Consider the following 26031-nt stretch of genomic DNA (forward strand, 5'->3'; position numbering starts at 1 on the left):
GGCTTTTGCATTTTGTTGTTGTAATGTTTGTGCAGAAAAAAAAGCTGGTTGAGCATGTATTGGCCATGCGGGGAAATAATGGGAGTGGTAGCGAAGATGAGGAGGAGGAAGAGGACGAGGGTGACATTTTACAGGTGCCCATTCAAATTAGTTGCTAATTAAAAAATGTACAAAAATTTAGTGCAACATTTACTAGTTGTGTATAAAGTATTTCTGCTTCAGTTTGAATGTAATATGTAAACTGCTAGCTCCTTGTACTTGTTGGCTGATTATGTAATCCTTTCTGTGGTGTAATGTTAAGTAGTTGGACTAAAAGAGTGTAATATATATGTTTAATAATTGAATTTATTTTTACATTATTATAGCTGAGACACCTAAGAAACACCTTATTTTATATTTTTAAACTTCACTCTCGTTGCAGCAAACATAATTTAATATATTCCAAACATAAAACCAAAAAAAGAGAATTTAATAAGTACGCACATAATGGCAAACATATGAGTGCTCCATGGAGCGTCTTATGTTCTAGTGCCCTATTTTGATTTTTGAGTCCACGACTGTCGTTTTTTCTAGCTGCACTGCAATTACTTTCGTTTGAAAGTCAATCTACACTTTCAAAGTATTTGTAATACTAGTTCATGTACTTGTATTTGTAATGGCAATAGTTGTTGTAAGTAATTTGTTTTTTGCTCTCAATATTAGTAGCTTAGTGCGTTGTTGTTTTTTGAAACGCAAATAAGCATAACTACTTTTTGAAACTAATCCAATTTTGAACTCTTTTCCTATTTTTGAATTTTGTATTTTTACTGTACATCTCATGAACTTAATGTAATTAATAAATCTATAACATAACAAACCGAATTACATAAATAATAAAAAATAAATAAATATCCATGTGCACGTAAAACTTTTTGCTACATAAATAAATATTTTTTTGCAACAAACGGTTTAACATGCATTGAACTGCAACCCAATATGACATTGGGGCTTTGGTAAATTGGTTTACAAAAAATAAATAAACAAAATGGACGCGGACGAAGCGCAGCGACGCCGTGAAGAATGCGAGCGCAAAGCTCGGCGTGGCGAGATGGATCCTCGCCTGGAATTTACTTTCCAGTTGCTGATCGATGCCACTCAGTTGCCCAGACATCAGCTCATGGATTACATATTCGAAGGGGATATGGTAGCTAACAGTGCCCTTTACTTTTAAATTATATTATATTATGAACTCCCTGCCCAGCTCGATGAAATCAATCAGCTATTTCTGCCCAATATGAAAAACAAGCTCTTGTGGTTTTATCAGGAAGTGGACGAGCCGGAGCCAGCACCTGCAGTCGATGCCAATAAGCCAGGTCCATCACGCACTGGCATGGCATCTAGCAGCTCTAAAACGCCTCAAGGTTAATATTAAGCCGTACAGGCAGACAAGACCTTTGTTTTTTATATACTACGTTTGCGTTTGATAGGGGGAGCGTCTCCCAGCGGGTTGCCGCCACCTAAGCAAAAGAAATTGTTTCTAACCGATGGCTGGACCTGTGCGTTTACTGGCATCTGTATATATATATTTCGCGTGAATACTTCCAAGCAGCTGCCGGAGGAGGGTTTCCAAAAGGACTTGTAAGTTGCTATTCAATAATTCTTATTCTTATATGTGAAAAATCTTGTCTTGTAGGTACTGTGGTGTCATAGATGCCAAAAACATTGGCTTGGTGACCTCCATAGAGCGCATTGTGGAGTTTGTGTTTATGCAAGCATTGGCATTTCCCAGCCTAGAAGGCGACGAGGAGGACGTTAGTTGTGGTCTTATAAAGGGACAGTTGCTACCAGGACTGCGCTCGTTTTGCAGTGCCTTGCGAGTTTGTGAACAAGTCTGCGATCATTATAATGTGTTTGCCGATGGCAATGATATGTTTGATGGCTGTCTGGTCGTCGATGAGGTCAAGGATATGGCCAAGAATCAAGAGTTTTGCACACAACTGGAGGAGCGTGTCAACAACTGGACCAAGGGCATCTTGAAAATTCTTGGGGAGAGCGAGCAGTTACGCAAAGAAAACGATCACAGTGGTCCACAGGACGAATTGGAATATTGGAAAAAGCGTGGTGCTCAATTCTCACAACTCTTGGCTCATCTACAAGACAGAGAGGTGCAGTTTACGCTGCATTGTCTCTTTCTAGCCGGCTCACGTGTAATGCGACAGTGGAAGGAAACCGATCGTAAGATTACTTTCTGCTATAACGAGGCACGCGACAACTCAAAGTTCATACAAGCCATGGAGACATGCTGTCACTCATTATATCTGGACGATCCCGTCAGCATGAAGGAATCCATATTAAGCCTGCTGCAAACAGTTCGTCTCATCTACAGTGTCTCACAGTTTTACAACACGTCAGAGAGAACTTCGGCTCTGATGGTGAAGGTGAGTATGATACTTATGTTTGACTAATAATATCTATAGTTCATTTTCCTTTTTCCATTTCCAGATAACAAACCAAATGATTGAAACATGCAAATCGTACATCACATGTCGTTGTAAGGAGACAATTTGGTCGCAAGATCGCACGTTAATACGCACCAAGCTAAGCAACTGCATTAAACTAAATCACATATACCATGAAACCTATTATACCGTTAGAGAGCAACCATTTTTGCCCAATCAAACACCATTTGGCTTTTCCGAAAACTTTGTGTTTGGTAAGTACCAATGAATATCAAGAGACAATGGATTTTTAGTCTTTTTTTTTCTAATGAACAGGGAAGTTTGATACATTCTGCGAGCGCCTCTCAAAGATTATTAACATGTTTAATCTTATTGACGACTATAATCACTTATTTGAACGTCGTCTGGAGGGATTACTGCTTGGAGAGGCTTTGGAAGATGCTTCAAACTCTTTTGAGGATTCCAAAAAAGAGGTCACATCCAAAAAGTACGATTATCTAGATCATCGCAATGCAGATTTCAATGTGGACTTCGATCGCTTCATAAGCAAAACAGATTCGCTTAAGGACACCATTGCCACACTTATAGAACGCGACTTTGATACTGTATGGGAGACACCACAGTGCATACGGTTCTTAGTGCGTTTCGAAAAGGTTAGCGAGAAGATACCGCTCACACGCATGGATGAGAAATACACGCGCATATTGCGTTATGTAGAGAAGGAGGTGGATCGCATTTTGAAAACCTTTCGCAAGCAACGCGATGATCCTCCGCTGGCGCGCAATTTTCCACCCATTGCTGGACGCATACATTGGTGTCGTGCTCTGAAATTGCATATAACCGAGCTCATGGATGCAGTGCTGGATCATGCAGTATTGAGTTCGTTGCCCTTGGCTAGAGATTTGGATGTGCGTTTCAACAATGTGCAGGGTATTCTGCAGGAGTATGAGGATGAGATTGTTTCCATTTGGTTGGACCAGGATGTTAGTGTGGCGGATGCTTGTCTGGTGCAACCGTTGCTTTGCCTACAGGGCGATCGTTTGTTTGTCAATCTGCATCCCACTGTTCCATTACTAATACGTGAGGCCAAAATGCTGGCCAAACTGAATATCGAGTTGCCTATAGTGGCGGCGACGCTCATGAGTCGTCATCAGTATTTTATAACCATACAGGACTCATTGAATGTAAGTATAAATAACCCATTGAACATTGAGTAAAATATAGCTTAAAATCTTTGCACTTTCCACACAGAGTCTTATCAAAATGTTTCTATCGACGGTGAAAGCTGTCAAGCTGGAGGTGCGTCCACTATTCTTGCCACAGCTGGTGCGTCTGACAGCCATGCTGCGACCAGGTTTGCATAACATCAATGTGAGTTCATTCTGTCTGCTGTCAACAATTTCTAACGGATATGCCCCCGACAGTGGACCAACCAGAATTGGATACAATTCTATGAGCGCTGCAAGCAGGCTATTGAAACATTTGAGGTGCTGGTGGCTCGTGTGCACGACATCTACTCCAATCGCATACTCAATGTGCTCATGTGGATGCAGGATGTCTCCTTGCAGATACTGCCAGCAGGTCTAATTGCCGCGCACGCCTCTCGAGAGTTCATTTTTAATTTAAAGCACTTGCAAACTTTTCACATTTATTTCCAAAGCAGACGATGAAATCTGGACAGTTGATGAATTTCTAGAGCGCAGTGAGGAAGCTTGCAGGTGAGTTTGTCGAGTGTCGAGTATGTGACAAGAAAGAAAAACTTTGTAGTATGTTGGTAGCACACACACACACACACAGACACACTCAAACACGCACATTCACACATACTTTGTGTGGCTTGACGTGATTAATTGAATTTATCAATTCAAATTTATGCATGAGTTTTTTAATTGCTAAAACTTTGTTTGGCAAACTTCTATTAATACTAACATGGTAACTTAAAAAAGGTTGTGCTTTGTGTAACAACTTTAACCACTTCTAACATTGTCCAACAAGTTATACTAAAAGCTTTTTGTTTAATCAAGTCACTGCGCAAATATTATTAAGCTTTCGTCCTTCACAGAAAAGCAGCTATTGAGCTAAATCGTAAGAGCCAAATGGTGTCCGAGGCTGTGGAGGAAGTTTTGAACTTGGTGGACAAGGCCACAGAAACGTTTAAAGAGATTGCTGGGGATGACGTGGTCACCTTGTTTGACGGCAAGTCGTTAGCCCAGCTGTGCTTGAGCTCAAGTTAACTGAAATAAACGCAAATGTAATTTGTAATTTTCAATAGCTACGCCCAAAGGAGACCAAACGGGCACGGCTGGCCACAAGCCGGAGGATGGTGCTGCAGCTGGAACGTCCAACGCGAATGCGGGGACAACAGCAACCTCAAGTGGTGGCGGAGGTAGTGGTGGTGGAGGCGGAGGTCAACAGCAGGACTGGAGCATTCTCTGGTCATGCTTCGAGAACCCATTGACGCTGCTCTCCACCTCAGACAGTCTTCCCAAAGGCATGCAGGTGCGTTCAGTATAAACATATTATATATATATATATATTTATGCGATCAACTCTCTCTCATGATCTATTCAGGATATGGTCTGCAATGCTGTGGTAGAGATGCGTCGCTATTATAGCCGCAAGGTGATTGATGTGCTGATCAAGGTTATACGGGCGGCGCTGGACACAATGCGACGTCGGTTCATTGCTGAGGAGCACGAGACGTGCAGCAAGAAGCCGATCTTTGCGCTGTACGCGCAGCTGCAGATACCCAATGTGGTCATCAAACCGAGTCTGGACGAGCTGCAGGATATATTGGTGACGGCGGGCAAGAATATCACAGGCATTGCGAAGGGTGTGGCTCAGTGGACTAGCGGCAAGGATCCGCCGGTGCGTACCACACCGTTAAATAGCTTCGCAATGTTCTCCAAAATCTTGTCTTACCAACCGCAGCAAGTTTCGATGACGGTGCAGCCGCGCGTCGGACGCAACCACACTGAAGCAGCTGGCGGTGCAAAGAATCGACGTCGCAAGATCTATTGCCTGGCTTCAGAGGAGCGACCCCAGATGCCGCATATGCTGAAAAGCTTCTACTCGGCCATTATGGACAACAAGGAGGTGGCCAAGGCACTCAATCAACTCTCCAGCTGCACGAAGAACATCAAGCCCGAAATTCAAACGTACATTAAGCGCTGGAAGCCATATCATTTCCTCTGGAAAAACGATCGCACAACGCGCCAGCTGATGGAGTTTGGTCTACAGCAATTTGAATCAACGCTACGTTGCTTAGCTGAATTGGATGCCAATCTGCTTGTCGAGCCCGACATGGAGGTCTTTGGCCAGTGTGTGGCCGTGTACAATGAAAGGCTCAAGTATGGTCTGGCGATTGAGATTAAATGTGAGTAATTAAGTGGGTGTTAAAGGTATTGTATGTTAGGCTGTTGCCAACCAATCAACCGGAACCAGGGCCATCCTTGACTTAACAACCCGTGGCATTAAATAATATCTTAAACTTTTGCTAAATGCATGCACTATTAACCAAACATTTAGCACCCACAAAGGCAAATACTGACAGGCAGACAGCTATACAAAATTTATTGCTTTCCAATTAGATAATCAAATTTATTTAAGCATATTAACGGCGCATAGAAAGTTCAAGTCCCAAAAATAAATGGCCTACACCTTGGCCAGCAGCAGCAGCAGCAGCAGCAATAGCACGTGTCTTATGGCTATGAATACAAGCGCATACAGAAATCAATTAGCCCCTGCTACTGTTTGTTGGGGCTGGTGCGCATTGATTAATGGTCATGTTGTGGCCTTGATATAACTGGAGAATTAAACACCTTTGGGCCACACATTTATTTTCAGCATGCAACCACAAAATTGGCCAGGCCATGAAAAAGAAATACAAGAAGGAAATGGACTATGTCTATGCGGTGATCAATGAAATGGACCGCAAACTTGACCGCCCCATTCGTGACCTAGACGATGTCCGCATGATAATGGAGACACTGGGCAAGATACGTGAACAGGAGGTGGACATGGAGCTGCGCATTGATCCGATTGAGGTGGCGTGCAACTGTTACGCAAACAAATGACAATAAACTTATCTGAAATGCTTTTACAGGAAGCGTTTAATGTGCTCACGCGCTATGAAGTGCAAGTGGAGCGTGAACAGTTTGACTTGGTGGATAACTTGCGTGCCACCTTTCAGAATTTACTGGCCGGCGCCTTGCAGGCGCAGGTGAAACTGCTTGAAATGCAGCCGGCATTTCAGGGCGATCTACGCACCAATTTGGATAACTTTAAGCAGGACAAAATATCCTATGTGTCGGAATATCGCACGGCAGGACCTATGCAGCCGGGCCTAACACCACGCGAAGCCTCAGATCGTCTGATACTATTCCAAAATCGCTTTGAGGGCATGTGGCGTCGTCTGCAGACGTATCAAAGCGGCGAGGAGCTCTTTGGACTACCGCAAACGGATTATCCGGAGCTGGGTCAGATACGCAAGGAGCTAAACTTGCTGCAAAAACTTTATAAGCTATACAATGATGTTATTGACCGCGTTAGCAGCTACTATGATATACCCTGGAATGAGGTGGACATTGAGGAGATTAATAATGAGCTAATGGAATTTCAAAATCGTTGTCGCAAGCTGCCCAAAGGCTTGAAGGAGTGGCCAGCATTCCATGCATTAAAGAAAACCATTGATGACTTTAATGACATGTGTCCGCTGTTGGAGCTAATGGCCAATAAGGCCATGAAGCCCAGGCATTGGCAGCGCATCATGGATGTTACCAAATACATTTTCGAGTTTGACTCTGAGGGTTTCTCGCTTAAGAACATATTAGAGGCACCACTGCTCAAGCACAAAGAGGACATTGAAGATATTTGCATAAGTGCCATGAAGGAAAAAGATATAGAGGCCAAGCTTAAGCAAGTGACCAATGAGTGGTCTGTGCACGAGCTGCAATTCATGAGTTTTAACAACCGCGGCGAACTGCTGCTACGTGGCGATACTACAGCCGAAACTATAGGTCAACTGGAGGATAGTTTAATGGTGCTAGGCTCACTCTTGTCCAACCGCTACAATGCGCCGTTTCGCAAACAAATACAGCAATGGGTCTACGATTTGTCCAACTCCAATGAGATACTGGAGCGCTGGCTGCTTGTGCAGAACATGTGGGTCTACTTGGAAGCCGTGTTTGTGGGCGGCGATATAGCCAAGCAGCTGCCCAAGGAGGCAAAACGTTTCTCCAAAATTGACAAGTCTTGGCAAAAGATTATGCAGGTAACGGAAAAGCTTCTTTTACTTAAATATGCGCAACAAAAATAAGAAAATTTATTTACTGATAGCGCGCCCATGAGACACCAGGTAAATTAATTGTGCAACTTATAATCATAAAACTCTATTTATAAAACGAATTTAGGTGTTGTCGCCTGCTGTGTGGGCGATGATTTGCTTAAGCAATTGCTGCCACATCTACAAGAGCAGCTGGAAATCTGCCAGGTAAGCGCCCAAGCTTAATAATTTAGTAAACAATATACTGGATTGAGTGTATCACAGAAATCATTGAGTGGCTACTTGGAGCGCAAGCGTATTATGTTTCCGCGTTTCTTTTTCGTATCCGATCCCGCATTGCTGGAGATACTGGGACAAGGCTCCGACTCGCACACTATACAGAATCATTTGCTCAACATTTTCGACAATACCAAATGTGTCAAGTTAGTATGGCATTAGTTTATCACTGATAAGCATTATAGCTTCCGTTCGTGTTATAGATTCCATGACGTGGAGTACAACAAGATGATGGCAATTATAAGCAGCGAGGGTGAGATGATACAGTTGGATCGCGCTATACGCGCCGAGGGCTCGGTGGAGACATGGCTAACTCAATTGCTGGTCACAGCACAGCAGTCACTGCACTCGATAATTAGAACCGCATATGCGACAATAAACGATCCAAATTTCACATTGCTTAGCTTTCTGGAGAAGGTGCCGGCACAAATTGGTTTATTGGGCATTCAAATGATTTGGACACGAGATGCAGAAATGGCGCTGATGCAGGCCAGGCATGAGAGGAAAGTCATGTCCGAGACGAATAATAAGTTTCTAGAAATGCTCAACACACTGATCGATCAGACCACACGTAATCTATCCAAACGTGAACGCACCAACTTTGAAACGCTCATCACCATACATGTGCATCAGCGTGATATATTTGATATACTGGTAGGCATAAATAATTACATAATTAATAACTGCTATAGCAAAAGATTATTAAATTACTTCATTTAGTGCCGCATGAACATTAAATCATCGAATGACTTTGAGTGGCTCAAGCAGTGCCGCTTCTACTTTAAAGAGGATTTGGATAAGACTTGGATATCTGTCACAGACGTAACCTTTACCTATCAAAACGAGTATCTGGGCTGCACAGACCGCCTGGTTATAACACCGCTAACAGATCGGTGCGTATCTTGTCGTACATTTTCTGAGAACTTCGTCGAGAACTTGGGGTTTAACTTTAACTTTTAGTTCGAATAAAAGCAATTTTCAACAGCTTGACATTTAATTTAGCAATTAAGAAACTTTTTAGTTAACCACACATATGACAACTATTTTAATAGTACTTCATTTAATTTGTAGACTCTGTAGCTTGAACGAAACTACTTTCTTATTTATTATTATATTTACATTTGGCTCAAACACGTGCAAAACTTTTGCCCCACTTTGGCGGCCCGCAGCTCGTTTTCTTGCAAAAAGTCAAACAATTGTTGCACGAAAATAGCTTCCAAGTCGATAACTGCAAATGGTCACAGACACTGTACCAACGACAATGACATCCTTTTAATGGCTGAAGTCAACGACTCAATGCCTACGCAGTCAGCAGTTGACAAGCTTGCAAAAGATAAATTTCACTTAGCGGCGGCATATAAATAAAGTTCTTTTGGAGCAGCAACAGGCAACAAAGTGACGCCATGTTTCATCAAATACCCAAAGGCACTGCTGCCGCGAAATTCACGTTCATCTTACTCTGACGTATGCATAGTCGTAGTTCCTTCGCTCGACGTCGCTTTAAATTTTCGCGCCTGCTTTGATATCCGCTTGCACTTGCCAAAGGGAATTGCTGAGCAATTGCCAAATGTCGGTCGACGTTTTAGTTTAAATGACGCATACATATTACAGCAACAGTAAAACAGTGCGTATACGTCATACACATTTCTTTTCGGTTGCTTACTTATGTTAGACTCAACCGCCTCAGCGGTATATTACTTTATCCCTAGTGAAGCTTATTAATTTTACATTTTTGCATTTTAAATGCAATTTTTATTTTTACACTGTTGTTTCTTTTTATTTTAGTTGTTATATTACGCTGGCTCAGGCGCTGACACTTAGCATGGGCGGCGCACCCTGTGGACCTGCTGGCACTGGCAAAACGGAAACGGTCAAGGATATGGGCAAGACGCTGGCCAAGTATGTTGTCGTTTTTAATTGCTCCGATCAAATGGATTACAGGTGCGTTCCCACACAGACTCGCAGCACTTAAGATTCAGCGCACATCTTTCCGTGTAACTCATTCAATTTCGCTGCTCGTTTATATTGCATCTCTCAGGGGTCTGGGCCGCATCTATAAGGGTCTAGCGCAGTCTGGCAGTTGGGGTTGTTTCGATGAATTCAATCGCATCGAATTGCCCGTACTCTCTGTGGCTGCCCAACAGGTCGCCGTTGTGCTGACCGCTAAGAAGGAGAAGAAGAAAACATTCCTCTTTACCGATGGCGATACAATCGAAATGAATCCAGAGTTTGGCATCTTCATAACCATGGTAAAGCTAATCATCTAATTATCTAACACAGACTTTCATGCAACTTGCGACAAGCTAATGAGAGCCGTAATTAAACTACAGAGACACTTTATCACGCACTCAACTGTTGCACAATTGCATTTTCTCTTTCACTTTACGCTTATTTCATTAACCTGCTCAGAAAAGTGCTGCATGAAAAGTGTTGCATCTTCGTTTCCTTTTTTAGCGCACTCTATTCACGTGTGTGTAGCAGTAAGTTGCCTTCAGCCGATTCATTCATTATTGTCGGCCAATACTGTTAAAACAATAATTATATTAATGTTATGTATTCGTTGTTAAGCAGCGAGGAGAAATATATATGCGTACATATATATATATCATTAAAAAATTGTCAGACTATTGCTGCTTGCTACTTTGCCATTATTTCATTTATTTTATTTTTGAACAATGCAAAAAACCTTATAGTAGCATTAATATGCATATTGTCATGTGAAATTTAAAGTGGCGGAAAAAAATGTTCAACATACGCAAACAGGACGGGACAAGTTTTTGCTGAGTGCAAGGCTTTCAGGCTAAATTGATATTTATTAAATTTAAATATGCATGCATGAACATATTCGTAAATTTATAAAAGAAATAAGCAGAAAATCAAAAGTAAAACATAACCGATTTTTAAATGTACTTTACACATGTTGATTGTATAACGCTCGAAAAAAAAATATTACTAAATAGTGTATACACTAAAGAAACACCATTGTTTTTGATTTTAGATATTTTCAAAATATTTATAAGATAAACCCTCATAAGTATTATTTATTTTATATAATGGGGTTATTTTAGCAATCTTAAATACAATTTTTTTTAATTTTTTGAGTACTGACGTATTATACACAATAACGACAGGTACAGACACAGGCAGCGCATGTATTTGTTTCAATGACAAGACCATTAATGGGTGTCCTTTATATAAAAATTGACAGAGACTTTCGCGAAGTCGTGTGACATTTTGCTCGGCTTACGTGTGAACAAAATTGACAGCAAACTGTGAGAAGCACCAATACATACACATACACATTCATTTGTATATGCCTAGACACACGCACATCGGCATGAGCTGTGCTTGTGGCTTTTATATTTAAACAGCTTTTGTGGCAGATTTTGCGCTGTTTAAAATGCAATTAGTTCGAAATTCCATTGTAAGAATGTTAGGTATAGACAATGTGTGTACTTAAATATGTGTATCCTACAGTTTGCTAGTATTGGCAGTCAGCTCTGGGTATGGAGAGTTGCATATTAATTACTGCTAACAGCAACTATCATTGGGTAATGCGATTAAGCGCTGCGCCCTGATGCTGTCTACAATGTCTGTTGTTGTGTAACACACACACACACACACAAACAAACACACACACACACACACACACACAAACAAACACACACCTATCTGTACCTACCTGTACACTTACATTCGCATATCGCTATTCGCACTCATTTGCCGGTAGTCGACTCTTATGCGCTATTTTAATTTGCGCATTGAATTATTAGACACATTTTTAGCCCGCTTGCATTTGACTTTAATGAAACATTATGTCACTGCCCACAACATAACATACAATACACACCCACGTACCAGACACACACGTGCAACTGGATTTTGTGCGGGACTGTTTGCGTTCCAGTTTGTTGGGTAAATCCTTTGTCGTGGCCACATTGCTTATTTATGTAAAAAGGACAGCAAAAATAAAATGGATAAAAATGTAGTGAGCATAGACCCAAACGCAAATGTTCATTTCGCCAGCCACGCCCTAAAATTGGCCACTAAACAATGTTTACATTTAGATTAGCGTACAACCAAATATCGATTGGGCTCGTGGCTACTTTTCTACCTAAACGCCGCATATCAAATGTCTGTGCAGCAAATTGATAAACGAGCTTTTATAATTTTCGCTGTGCTGCCGTCAAATTTTATGTTGATGGAGCTGTCATTTATTTGATGGGATTTGTTGGCTCTTTATAAATTTAATCGCTATTAATTCCAGAGCATGGCATAAACTTGTCTTAAATTCGAATCGCACCTTGAAGTAGTTGCTACCAATAGTTTCTCTCAATCAGATTAGTAAAGTGACAAGCTCCCCTTGGTTGCAATAGTTACAGCGCATACACCGTCATGTTTACAGCTGACTCGAACCGAGTGACTGATTGACTGAGTGACAGGCACGGTAAATGCGAATATGATAAATCAATTTGTACTTGATAAATTTGCATCGTAATGCTTGCAGCTAGTTTGCATCCATTTGCATAGTATTTTTAGCAATTTGTATATTTACTTATTTTATATTCACTTTTACTGCAACTTTTAGAATCCTGGCTATGCAGGCCGCAAGGAATTGCCGGAAAATTTAAAGATACAATTTCGCACTGTAGCCATGATGGTGCCGGATAGACAGATTATCATCAGAGTTAAGTTGGCGAGTTGTGGATTTTTGGAGAACATAACATTAGCACGTAAATTCTATACGCTGTACAAGCTGTGCGAGGAGCAGTTGACCAAGCAAGTGCATTATGATTTTGGCCTGAGGAATATACTCTCAGTGCTCCGCACTTTGGGCGCTGCCAAGCGCAGGAACTCTAAGGATAGCGAGAGTACGATTGTGATGCGGGTCCTGCGTGACATGAATCTATCCAAGCTTATAGACGATGATGAGCCGCTTTTCATATCGCTGGTGTCGGACTTGTTTCCCAATCAGGTTAATAACATACTAAGCAAATATTTCAAAATAAATTAATAAACTATAAATATGTTATTATAGACTCTCGAAAAGACCAACTACCCCGAGCTGGAGGCGGCCATTTTGCAGCAAACTGAAGAGGCTAGTCTGGTTTACCATCCTCCCTGGGTTCTTAAACTTATACAGCTCTACGAGACGCAAAATGTGCGACACGGCATCATGACATTGGGTCCCAGTGGTGCCGGAAAAACCACTTGCATACATACGCTGATGAAGGCCATGACTCACATGGGTGATAATCATCGCGAGATGCGTATGAATCCCAAAGCCATAACAGCGGCACAAATGTTTGGACGCCTTGATGTGGCCACCAATGACTGGACCGATGGTATCTTTTCAGCGCTGTGGCGTAAAACACTTAAGCTGAAGCCTGGCGAGCATGTGTGGCTGGTGCTAGACGGTCCAGTGGACAGCATATGGATTGAGAACTTGAACTCTGTGTTGGATGATAACAAAACACTAACGTTAGCTAATGGTGATCGTCTTACAATGGCGCCCACCGTAAAAATTATCTTTGAACCGCATAACATAGATAATGCCTCACCGGCCACAGTATCTCGGAATGGCATGGTGTACATGAGTTCCTCTGGATTGGATTCGAGACCAAGTATGCAACTAGCATAGCTGAAGCAATTACATACAAATACCTCATTGATTTTTAATAGTCGTACAGGCTTGGCTTAAGAATCGTGCACCTGGTGAAAAGTCTACATTCTCTGATTTGTTTGAGCAGACTTTTGTGGATGTTTACAATTGGGGCGTGCAAAATGTTAAGCTACAAATGCCCGTCTTACAATGTAATATTGTGCAGCAAATGCTTTTCATTTTGGAGGGACTCATACCCACCAAGAAAGATGATGAGCAGGCTGTCAGTTTGTCCAGCAAGGAGAGTCAAGATGGTAAGTGCAAGACTAATTTGATCTAAGATATGTTTGCCTCATGCCCCGCCGAGTGCATTAGCAAAGCACAACAAATTATTATAAAACAAAAACACAACTATTTCAGCGGTTAAGCGTTTAGAACATCACAAACAAATTGAAGAAGCTCGACGGCAATCGATTGGCAGTCAGATTGTCGGTAACGTATTTATGCATAAAATTCTACTCGTAGAGCTAATAAATTATATTTGAAATTTCTGCTAATCGTTGCTTCTGTGTGTGTCCCCAGCGATGTTCAGAATAATCCAATTACTAACTGCACCATTTTAACAGATTTGCATCAAACAATTATTGACTTCAGTTTTAAATTTATATTTGAAATCTAAACATATTTTGTATTTTAAAAGCTTAGTTGTAATAAATATTCAGTTTAATTTTTTACAAACATATTTTAATTATATCTCCTTATATATTATAAGTATTATTTTTTTTGCACTAAAATTTGTGTGCGTTTTTCGAAACTCATAGCTCTAAAATCAGAGATCTGACGTGGGCAATACAAACTGAACGCAAGCTCTGTTTATCTTACAAATATGTACATATGTGTGTCTTTAACTGTTGAGTAGCTTTTGTATAAACCTGTGATTGTCCGTTAGTTACTGCTACTAATCTGTGTGATTTTTACTTGAACTTTCGCACCAATTAACACTAACATTGGCAATTGTAATTACTCTTTTTGTAACTATTGAACAGAGGATCTGCCCGACGAAAGCGCAGCCGAGGAAAAGGAGGACACCTGTACTCCGGAGCACTTGCACCGCTTGTATGTATTTGCGCTAGCCTGGGGATTAGGCGGGTACCTCTCGACAGGCGATCGCGTTAAAATGAATCTGTTTGTAAAGGAATCGTTTCCACACTTGGACTATCCCAAGGGTAGTGCGAATGAAAATACAATATTTGACTTTTTCGTTTCTCCAGTGGGTGTGTGGCAGTCGTGGAAGACGCTAGTCACACCCTACATGTATCCGGAGCTTTCCACACCAGACTACTTAAGCATTCTGGTACCCATTGTGGATAATGTGCGCATCGATTATCTAATTGGCACTATTGCCAATCAGGAGCGCGCCGTGATGGTCATTGGCGAACAGGGTACAGGCAAAACGGTCATTATGAAGAATTTCATGAAAAAAATGAACGTTGAGACCTACATGGGTAGGTCGTTTAATTTCTCTTCGGCCACCAGTCCATATCAGTTTCAGCGTACAATCGAAAGCTATGTGGAGAAGCGTGTTGGTGTTACCTTTGGGCCACCCGGTGGTCGCAAGCTTATTGTCTTTATTGATGATATCAATTTGCCCGAGATAAATGAGTGGGGCGATCAGATAACCAACGAGATTGTACGACAGTCCATGGACATGAAGGGTTTCTATAGCCTGGAAAAACCAGGCGATTTCACCACCATTGTTGATGTACAATATGTGGCGGCCATGGGTCTGCCAGGTGGTGGACGCAATGATATACCATCGCGATTGAAGCGCCAATTTTGCGTGTTCAACTGCAACATACCCGACAACGACTCTATCGATAAGATCTTCCGCGTTATCGGGGAGGGTCATTACAATGCCAAGCGTGGCTTTGTGCCCGAAGTTCGCAGTTTGGTTAAGAAATTAATCGTGGTGACACGTCATCTATGGCAGCGCACACGAGAAAAGCTATTGCCTACGCCGGCCAAATTCCACTATGTGTTTAGTTTGCGCGATCTATCGCGTATCTGGCAGGGCATGGTTGGCACCTTATCCACGGTGATTACCTCGGAGGGCGTCCTCATGTCATTGTGGAAACATGAGTGCACGCGTGTATTTGCCGATCGCTTCACCACGTTCCAGGACAAGGAGTGGTTCGGCTCAGAGTTGGCCGCGCTAGTGCGCGAGGAGCTGGGCGAGTCCCATTCCCAAATGATAATACCGAATCCGGTATTTGTTGACTTTATGAGGGATGCCCCTGAGCCCACGGGCGAAGAGGGTGAGGACACTGATATGGAATTGCCCAAGGTATACGAACCGGTGAACTCTCATAACTCGTATGAAGCGCTTCGCGAGCGTCTCGTTATGTTTCTCGCCCAATTCAATGAGATGGTGCGAGGCTCCGGAATGGATTTGGTTTTCTTCCCCGATGCAATGCTGCATTTGGTGAAGATCTCCCGCATCATTCGGCATCCGAGAGGCAACGTCATGCTGGTCGGGGTCGGAGGTTCTGGAAAACAGTCGCTAACGAAATTGGCATCGTTTATAGCAGGCTACAAGACATTCCAAATTGCGTTGACGCGTTCGTACAATGTGGCCAACTTTTTAGAGGACCTAAAGCTGCTCTATCGCACCTGCGGTGTCCAGGGCAAGGGCACAACCTTTCTCTTCACTGACATGGATATTAAAGAGGAAGGTTTCCTCGAGTATCTCAATAACATACTCTCGAGCGGCGTCATTTCCAATCTTTTCTCGCGCGATGAGCAGGCCGAAATCGTGCAAGAGCTGACGCCGGTCATGAAACGTGAAAATCAACGCAAAACAGCGACCCCGGAAAGTGTGATGGAATTCTTTTTGGCACGCACCTGCGCCAATTTGCACGTGGCATTTTGCTTCTCGCCCGTAGGTGAGACATTTCGGTCGCGGGTGCAACGCTTTCCCGCCTTGGTCTCCGGCTGCACCATCGATTGGCTGCATCCGTGGCCCAAGGACGCATTGGTCTCGGTTGCCAGACACTTTCTTAGCCACTTCGAGATTGAGTGTACACCGGCCGTGAAGGATGAGCTGGTTAATGCGCTCGGCTCCATTCAGGATATTGTCGCCGAAACATCGCAGGAATATTTCCAGCGATTCCGTCGCGCCACTCACGTGACACCCAAGTCTTATCTGAACTTCATTGCCGGCTACAAGAACATTTACCAGCTGAAGCAGCAAGAGCTGCGCGATGGTGTGGAGAAGATGGATACGGGTTTGGAGAAACTGAAAGAGGCCTCCGCCTCGGTTGAGATCCTTAAAAAAGATCTAGTTGTCATGGAGGAAGAGCTTGTCGAAGCCTCCAAAAACGCTGAATCCGTCTTAGTTGAGGTTACCGAACGCGCTATGCAAGCGGAGATTGTTAAAAACCAAGTGCTCATCGTCAAAGACAAGGCTGAAGCGTTGGTCGCTTGCATTGCAAACGAAAAGGCGCTCGCCGAAGAAAAACTCGAGGCAGCCAAACCAGCACTCGAAGAAGCCGAGAATGCACTCAATACCATTAAGCCGGCACACATAGCTACAGTGCGTAAGTTGGGCAGACCACCGCATCTGATCATGCGCATCATGGACTGCGTGCTTATCTTGTTTAAGCGCAAGTTACATCCTTGCATACCCGACGCGGGTACTCCCTGCCCAAAACCATCCTGGCAGGAGTCGCTCAAGGTAACTATGACTGCTGAGAACATACTGACGACTAACTTCTACTTTTCTTAGATGATGGCAAGCGCCACTTTTCTGCTACAGCTGCAAAACTATCCCAAGGACACTATTAATGATGAAATGATTGATCTGCTGCAGCCATATTTTCGCATGGAGGACTACAACATGGACATGGCACGTCGCGTATGCGGCGACGTTGCTGGTCTGCTGTCTTGGACCAAGGCCATGTCTTTCTTTCACAGCGTCAACAAGGAGGTGCTGCCGCTAAAAGCAAACCTAACAATGCAAGAAGCGCGTCTTAAGGTAAGTTTTTGCTTACGCTAATTATAGTTGTTTAATTGAAATTGAAAATGAATCATTAAAATAATCATTAATTATCATTAAAAATGATAAAGAATATAATATATATATGAGAATATAAATTCTCAAAAATGTTTGAATAGAAATCTTTAGCCAGCACCAAAGTTACATTGCACTCTTAACTTTCATAGCTTGCTATGGACGACTTAGCTGGTGCAGAGGAGCAGCTGCGTGAGCGCGAGGAGGCGCTTCAGGCTGTTAAGGACCAATATGACAAGGCGGTGGGTGAGAAGCAGCGTCTGATGGATGCTGCCAATGTCTGTTTACGCAAGATGACGGCAGCCACGGCACTCATTAATGGACTATCTGATGAGAAGCATCGCTGGACCAACCAGAGCAAGGAGTTCAAAATACAGTTGGGCAAGCTGGTGGGTGATGTGCTGCTGGCTACGGGCTTTCTGTCCTATTGTGGTCCGTATAATCAGGAGTTTCGCGCCAATCTCATACGCACCTGGATGGGCATACTTAAGCAGAAGACCATACCTTTTACCACTGGACTGAACATCATCAACATGCTAGTGGATTCTTCAACTGTGTCGGAGTGGACGCTGCAGGGTTTGCCCAATGATGATTTGTCTGTGCAAAATGCTTTAATAGCCACAAAGTCGAGCAGCTATCCGCTTTTGGTAGATCCGCAAACTCAAGGCAAGATATGGATCAAGTGCAAAGAGGATCGTAATGAGCTACAGATAACATCGCTGAATCACAAATACTTTCGTACACATTTGGAGGACTCGTTGTCGCTGGGTAGGCCGCTGTTAATAGAGGATGTGGGCATAGATCTTGATCCGGTCATAGACAATGTACTGGAGAAGAACTTTATCAAGTCTGGCAGCATTGAAAAAGTGCTAGTAGGTGATAAGGAATGCGATGTTATGCCGGGCTTTATGCTGTACATAACCACCAAGCTGCCCAATCCTGCGTTTAGTCCTGAAGTTAGCGCCAAGACTTCTATAATTGACTTTACAGTCACCATGCGTGGCCTGGAGGATCAGCTTTTGGGTCGTGTTATACTCATGGAAAAGTCAGATCTCGAAGCGGAGCGTGTCGCTCTTTTCGAAACTGTGATGCAGAATCAACGCAACATGAAGGAGCTAGAAGCTAATCTGTTGTTTCGTCTAAGTTCCTCTCAAGGCTCGCTGGTGGATGATGAGGCGCTCATTGAGGTGCTGCGTGTGACCAAGACCACAGCTGAGGAGGTTAATCAAAAGCTCAAAATATCCGAAGTTACAGAGCGCAAGATAATGAAGGCACGTGAGGAGTTTCGAGCGGTGGCCAAACGCGGCTCCATACTATACTTTTTAATTGTTGAAATGAGCAATGTGAATGCTATGTACCAGAACTCACTCAAGCAGTTTCTGGTCATCTTCAACAACTCTATTACCAAGTCTACTAAGTCCAGCGTCACTGAGGAGCGCATAAATATCATACTGCGTTATCTAACCTATGAGGTGTACAAGTTTACCAATCGCAGTCTATACGAGCGGCACAAGCAGCTGTTTACCCTCATGTTGGCTATTAAAATTGATTACTATAACGGCAACATAAGTCATGAGGAGTTTTTGACTTTTATCAAGGGCGGTGCATCTTTGGATTTAAATGGTGTGGCACCCAAACCGTTCCGCTGGATTCTAGATATTACCTGGCTTAATCTGGTAGAGATTAGTAAGCTCGAAACGTTTAACACAGTGCTACAGGTAATTGAGCAAAACGAACGCGACTGGCGCAGTTGGTACGAGTGTGAGAAGCCTGAGAATGAGGAAATACCTTGCGGCTACAATGCTGTGCTTGACAGTTTTCGTAAGCTGTTACTCATACGCTCTTGGTGCCCAGATCGCACTATATCCCAGGCTAAAAAGTATATTGAAGGTAAGTTCACTGAGGGCAAATTTTTATGTGGATTTGATTTATTTTTTGACTTGCAACGCTTATAGAATCGTTGGGCCCAGAGTACAGTGAGATGCAGATATTGGATTTGGAGGCCACCTGGTCAGAGTCGGAGCCACGTACACCTTTTGTCTGCCTGCTGTCTATTGGGTCTGATCCAACAACACAAATTGGCGCCCTAGCAAAGCAAAAGGACATAAGTAAGCGGCAACTCCAAGAGAATGACAACAACAATACAAATTGCATTAATTGCCAACAGCTCTCAAGTCAGTGTCCATGGGTCAAGGGCAGGAGTATCATGCGCGTAAAATGATTATGGAGTCCATGGCTAATGGCGGTTGGGTGTTGTTGCAGAATGTGCATCTGTCGCTGCCCTTTTGTACGGAGGTTATTGATATGCTGGTGGAGACAGAGCACATTGATGAGTCTTTTCGAATGTGGGTGACCACAGAGCCGCACTCCGAGTTCCCTATTGGCCTGCTGCAGATGGCTCTCAAATTTACCAACGAACCGCCACAAGGCATACGCGCCAGCTTGAAGCGTAGCTATCAGGTGGGTCCAACTATTATTCATACTCAAATTGCCAACGCTTGTTAAGCTTTTCTTTCGCTCTTGCTTCCTCTCCACAGTCATTCACGCAGGACTTCCTGGACTATACGTCCGCCACCCAGTGGCCTGCCTTGCTATATACAGTCGCATTCTTGCATACGATTGTACAGGAGCGTCGCAAGTTTGGACCACTGGGCTGGAACATACCTTATGAGTTTAATCAGGCGGATTTCGCCGCCAGCGTGCAGTTCATACAGAACCATTTGGATGAAATGGATCCCAAGAAGGGTGTCTCCTGGCAAACGCTGGTCTACATGATTGGTGAGGTGCAGTATGGCGGACGTGTGACAGATGACTTCGATAAGCGTCTGCTGACCACTTTCACTTCGGTGTGGTTCTGTGAGCAGCTGCTGTCCAATGCCTTTGAGTTTTACAAGGGCTACAAAGTGCCCAATACAAAGAACCTTCAAGGCTTCATAGATTACATAAACAGTCTGCCCGCTTACGATACGCCCGAAGTGTTTGGTTTGCATTCCAATGCTGACATCACGTACCAGATTAACTCGGCCAAAGGTAAGCAAGTGTGCCTTTTTTTAAGTTAGCTTTGTTTTTCTTTCATTTTCACAGCTTTACCCCCCGCAAGTTGCGCTGCTTTTTTTCTATTCGTTTCGATTTTATTTCTATTCTATTATTGTCATGTAAATTGATATATATGTATATCTATACGATTGTTTGGGGTCAATGACTGCCAGAAGGAACTTAAGTAAAGTCTTTTAATAAGCGACTGTCCTTAAGCGGTAGGCCGACATTTTCTTTAAAGCTTAGATAAATTTAATAGTTATGAGTTTAAAAAAGTCTCCTCAGGAGTGGGAGAAGACACATACATATGATTGGGTTCTTTTCACGGCAAATTTTAAAGGCCAATTAATATATATTAATATATTGTATATATAAAAACAATGAACTTCGTATATTAATATTTTAATATAACTTGTATTTGTTGCGTTCCCCGTTAAAAATAGAAATTCAATTTGTGACGCCTTTTTATTTAATTAGCATTTTTACAGTTTCCAATTTAAATGCAGTTTAATTATCCATTATCAATTAGCATTACATTATAGGTAAATATAACGTGAGCCTAGCCAGGCAATAAATTTTGCACGCTTTTAATTAAGTAAACATTAGGTTGGTGTGTGCATTCAATAAATAAATTAGTTGTGGTTTCAACTATTTTTAAGCTGCTCTAAGTGTTGAAATCCCACGTAGCGCATTTGCATAGCCGTCAGTACGGCGACCCAAGTGCGGTTATTGCCGAATTTGCTAATGTGATTTGTTGCAGGCATACTGGACACCATACTCAGTGTGCAGCCCAAGGAGGGCGGAGGGGGCGGAGGCGAGACCAGAGAGAGCATCGTTTATCAGCTGGCGGATGATATGTTGCGTAAGCTGCCCGCTCAGTACAATGCATACGAAGTGCGTGAGAATCTGAACCGGATGGGCATACTGCTGCCCATGAACATATTTCTCAGGTACTTTTGCCAGTCCATTGTGAGTGAGTGTGATGCAGTCAGTAATGTGTACCTTTGCCCCACCGCAGGCAGGAAATCGATCGCATGCAGCGCGTCATCAAGCGCGTGTATACGTGTTTATGCGATCTGAAGCTGGCCATTGATGGCACCATTGTAATGAGTCCAGCGCTGAAGGAGTCACTGGACGCCATGTATGATGCACGCATACCCGAAACCTGGATGAAGGTACGTACGTGTATTTAAGGCTAAACTACACACACACACAAACACACATCTGAGCTTTAAGCGACCGCCTAGGTGTGAGATTTTATGGTCGCCCAGGTGCTAAGGCGTCTTTATTTTATGTACAACTTTGTGGGCCAAAGTAATCTATACGTGTGAGTTCGTTTGCGTGGGCCATAACGCCGTAGCTGTGTTTGTTTGCGTTTTTATTGTCTCAAGAGATTTGTATCTTTGGGCAAACAAATTTGGCCCTCAATGTCGGGCCTTGCCGACGCACAACAAAGCACAAAGCACAACAGGCTGTGTTTTGGCAGGGTCAGTTTTGGTTAGCGGTAGCAATTGGCGCTTATGAAAATTTTGATTGATTTTTCTTAGCCATTTCGTTTATGGCTCATTGTTATTTATGCATGTAAACGTTTAACGCCTCGTCGCAGCTACCTTAATTAAAGACAAGGCAAAAGAGAAAGGAAAATGTTTTGTTGGGTTAAGTTTAAACTGTCAGAGAGTTGTTGATCAAAGCAAACAACGCAAAGCAAATTACGCAAGCAATTAACGAAATTTTCCTGCGCCAAAACTTCAAATCCAAAAATCTGTATTGGTTTTACAGCAATTATGGCGCTGCTGGCTTTTAATATTCATTTCATAGAACTTTAATGAATAAATGCACACAACTAACAATAGAGTAGTAGTCCATATATAAACAAACATTGAACATAATAGTAGCTTAGAATACAATTATATACTTGCTAAAAAAAACAAGTTACACTTTCAACACATTATCTGAAGTATTCAAGAGATGCCATTGCACAGCTTGGCGACCACCAGCAAATCCTGCATAAGGTCAAAGCAAAATAGTGCGAAGAAGAAGGTAACATATAAACAACTAGCCTGCACATGCTGTGTGCCCAGTGCCGACAAGGAGTATGGATTCCTGAAAGCGAGGGCGGATGTTACGCCGTTTCCGGGTTTTGCGAAAAGTACAAAAATACGCACAATCGCCGAAAGATTGAAGAGTGCCTCATCGCGAGAATTGCAGGCGTCTGAGAGCAAATCGACAAGCTCAAGAACCAGCCAACTGTGTCACTCATATACAACCAACACATCAAGCATACAACGTCATTCGAGTTCAGCACAGTTAACGTTTGAGATGAAACGTAAGCTGTTCAATGAGGGAGAGTTTACCTTAACGCGCGGCAAGAAGCTTAGTGAGCTGCAACAATTGGAATATGAGCCTTTGCGGCTTTCAAGCGCAAAACAGGCGTCTTACTTTGATTTGCTGCGTATGAATGAATTCATTCGCGCATCGAATCTTAGTTATAACCCGTAGTTATGTTGTGCACTAATAAAAAGCACTATTTGTGCTTTACATCAGCAGACTGTGATAATCGTTTGTACGTCACTTGCAGATATCATGGGAGTCCACAACGCTGGGCTTTTGGTACACGGAGCTACTGGAGCGCAATGCACAGTTTCGTACTTGGATATCTACAGACAGACCAAAGGTAAGGCAAACAGTTAGACAGGGAGACAGCCAGGCAGGCAAGCAGACAGACAGACAAGCGACAGCTAAACAAAGCAGTCAAAGAAATCTCTGCACTGTACACATTGCATGACAAGAACTTGGTCAGCAGCTCTTTAATTGCTTAATATAATATACTACACTTTGTTAAATTCGTCAACAAATTAGGTATTCTGGATGACGGGTTTCTTTAATCCGCAAGGTTTTCTTACCGCCATGCGACAGGTGAGTGAAACTACAAAATAAAAAAAAAATATGATTTGCATTTGTTGCCATAACCACGCAAAATACAGACAGATTAGCTCGATGGGCTGCTAGTTATGACAGCATACACTAAATATAAAAAGCAAAAAAGAAAATGACAAATGGGTCAGAAACCCTCAAGGACTTGACTTAAGCTGAGGTGGGAGATCCTTTGTATGCATTTAGATAAAGATAATAAGCTACCCTTAGCTCTGTTGCCGCTAATAGCGTACTTTGCTGCAAAGTTACTCTAGGGAAATGCTTTAGCGTTTCTATTTTTAAAGGTCAGCAATGGGTCAGCTACAATATATTTAGCATACAGCGAGCTCAGACAAGTCAGTAGAGTTTAGACCAATGATTAGAATGCGCAATGAATGGCTCTGCATTAACTGTTATCGCATACTTATTGATATTTAATATTCTTGCAATTTATTCACACATTTATGCATTTACTCTGGTGTAACTGTGTGCCAACACTTGAAACAATTTGCCTGCACTGCTGCTGGGGAATTGCATTTACGCTACACACACACACACACACACACGGCATAATAGGAGGTAACACGAGCTCACAAAGGCTGGGCACTCGACTCCGTTGTGCTACAGAATCAAATAACGCGCTACAACAAGGAGGACATTACCGAGTATCCGACGGAAGGTGTGTACGTGAATGGACTATTTCTTGAAGGTAAGTGTCTTCTACTTCTTGCCTGTCACTTGAACATTTGTTGGCATCAGCGCCTTGCATTTCCACTTGAATATACATTCAGCATCTTGTTAATATTTGTACATGTCGTGCAAGACGTTTTTCTATGCATTATACTGCTCCTCCCCGTAACTTGAGCTTGAGGATTACATCCTTGTGTCAGGGTGCACACATTGGTATCTGTTTTCTTTATGTGGCAAGCCAAAGTGTTTGGGTACAACTGTTGCGCTTTGTAATTTTCTTGTTCTGATTGGATTTGAAAGCGCTAACCAAGGCTTTTGAATACAACTTGCTTATAACAGACAGAGAAAGATGCTTACTTTGTATAGTAGTAATGGAAAAGTTTTGCTAATTGACAGTTTCCAAGAAAAACATCACACATACGCCCTGTGGTAGTTTTATATACATGGTACGTAGGAGTCTGCTAAGCACAGCTAAGCTTAACTTTTGCATAATTTGCGCACATTTATGGCATGTGTTCATTTAATTCAACTCTAAGCTGTCAGGCAATAAAGATTTTGGCCACAGCATGCGTGGGCACACTGCTCACCCCAGAGCTGAAAGACCCTCGTGTACACTTTTACGAGCTGAACTTATTAATACACATGTCTCTAGCTGGCTTTAAACTTTATTGTTTTATTTGTGTTATATTTTACAGGTGCTTCGCTGGACCGTCGCAGTGGCAAGCTAATTGAGTCAAAGATGAAAGTGCTCTATGAACAAATGCCTGTCATTTATATCTATGCCATTAACACAACCGCCGGCAAGGATCCAAAGCTCTATGAGTGCCCCATTTACCGCAAGCCCCAGCGCACCGACCTCAAGTATGTGGGCTCCATTGATTTCGAGACCGATTTCAATCCCAAGCACTGGACACTGCGTGGCGTTGCCCTGCTCTGTGACATTAAGTGAGATCCGAAATTATCTGCGGGCAGCACACAGCTAAGGATACATTTTGCTGTTGTTGTTCTTATGCTTGTTTGCTATCCTGTCGACTGTTGTGCGTGCTCTGCGCCCGTAATGCTACTATAATAATTATCGTTTGTCAGCACATTACATTTGTATGTCTGTGAGCAGTCTCGAGTCATGCGTCACAGCTACAAGTTTATTAATTATAGCCTCAAGTTCCTTGATTCCGTAGGCGTAGTCCCTACACACAGGAGTACATTCAATGTACACAATAATTAGCTGTAGCAAGTTCATGTCTAGAATTACGCTAAAGTGTTTGGAGCATTGGGCTTGACATCACATTAGCCGAAATCACAACAAAACGAAAATTAAACGTTTCTGCATAGCGAAATAAATAAGCTTTAAAGTGTTTCAATTTCAATTGTGATTAATAGATGCTTGATTTAATTGAATGCCCTTTCAACATGTTATAGTTTTTATTCAATATTTTCATTAAAATAAATACATACATACATATATTATAGTTAAATATATTTTTATATATCATTTTGAATTTCCAATCAATTGATTGTGTTTACCTTCAATTTTTTTCCACTTTGAGTTATTCAGCTTTTTTTTTGTTTTTTCAAAGCATCGTATCTTGTATTTACATATAGAAAATCTAATTGAATTCGTTTAAGCATTTTTTTTTTTTAATATTTATTCATAGGAATTATTAATTTACATAGGCGCCAAAGTTATTTGTTGTTATTTGTGCATTTTACTTTTAAGTTATAT

General features: G+C 42.4%; 2 protein-coding genes across 3 annotated transcripts; both read left to right on the forward strand.

Moving 5' to 3' along the window:
• Positions 1-23: 23 nt before the first annotated feature.
• Positions 24-25676, forward strand: LOC108604435 (dynein heavy chain 5, axonemal). Of its 2 annotated transcripts, XM_017993909.1 has the most exons (39): positions 24-134; positions 1046-1183; positions 1241-1400; positions 1467-1617; positions 1673-2417; positions 2482-2692; positions 2754-3622; positions 3690-3809; positions 3863-4019; positions 4102-4156; positions 4501-4634; positions 4711-4937; positions 5010-5306; positions 5370-5814; positions 6285-6484; positions 6544-7710; positions 7776-7794; positions 7850-7929; positions 7987-8144; positions 8202-8652; positions 8719-8891; positions 9784-9939; positions 10037-10247; positions 12587-12973; positions 13037-13622; positions 13681-13914; positions 14021-14092; positions 14647-17333; positions 17385-17633; positions 17822-19559; positions 19625-19777; positions 19837-20129; positions 20207-20699; positions 21466-21655; positions 21724-21880; positions 23284-23379; positions 23565-23621; positions 24195-24327; positions 25004-25676. In XM_017993909.1, exons 1-39 carry the CDS (start codon positions 24-26, stop codon positions 25255-25257), a joined length of 14214 nt encoding a protein of 4737 aa, XP_017849398.1. In that variant the 3' UTR covers positions 25258-25676. The 2 variants fall into 2 exon arrangements, with proteins under 2 accessions (XP_017849398.1, XP_017849399.1); XM_017993910.1 differs by lacking the exon at positions 14021-14092.
• On the forward strand, positions 22413-23267 carry LOC108604436. The gene has a single exon (XM_017993911.1). The coding sequence runs from the start codon at positions 22674-22676 to the stop codon at positions 23202-23204; it is 531 nt and encodes a 176-aa protein (XP_017849400.1). The 5' UTR covers positions 22413-22673; the 3' UTR covers positions 23205-23267.
• Positions 25677-26031: the final 355 nt, after the last annotated feature.

The sequence above is a fragment of the Drosophila busckii genome, chromosome 3R (assembly GCF_011750605.1).
Source record: "Drosophila busckii strain San Diego stock center, stock number 13000-0081.31 chromosome 3R, ASM1175060v1, whole genome shotgun sequence".
Lineage (NCBI taxonomy): Eukaryota > Metazoa > Arthropoda > Insecta > Diptera > Drosophilidae > Drosophila > Drosophila busckii.

Excerpts from the sequence above, each read along its gene's own strand:
- LOC108604436 (XM_017993911.1), top strand. The coding sequence starts at position 22,674 with ATGCCATTGCACAGCTTGGCGACCACCAGCAAATCCTGCATAAGGTCA.
- LOC108604435 (XM_017993909.1), top strand. The coding sequence starts at position 24 with ATGTTTGTGCAGAAAAAAAAGCTGGTTGAGCATGTATTGGCCATGCGG. Across the intron at positions 19,560-19,624 it reads GGCTAAAAAGTATATTGAAG|AATCGTTGGGCCCAGAGTAC; the intron begins GTAAGTTCACTG and ends CAACGCTTATAG. Across the intron at positions 24,328-25,003 it reads GAATGGACTATTTCTTGAAG|GTGCTTCGCTGGACCGTCGC; the intron begins GTAAGTGTCTTC and ends TATATTTTACAG.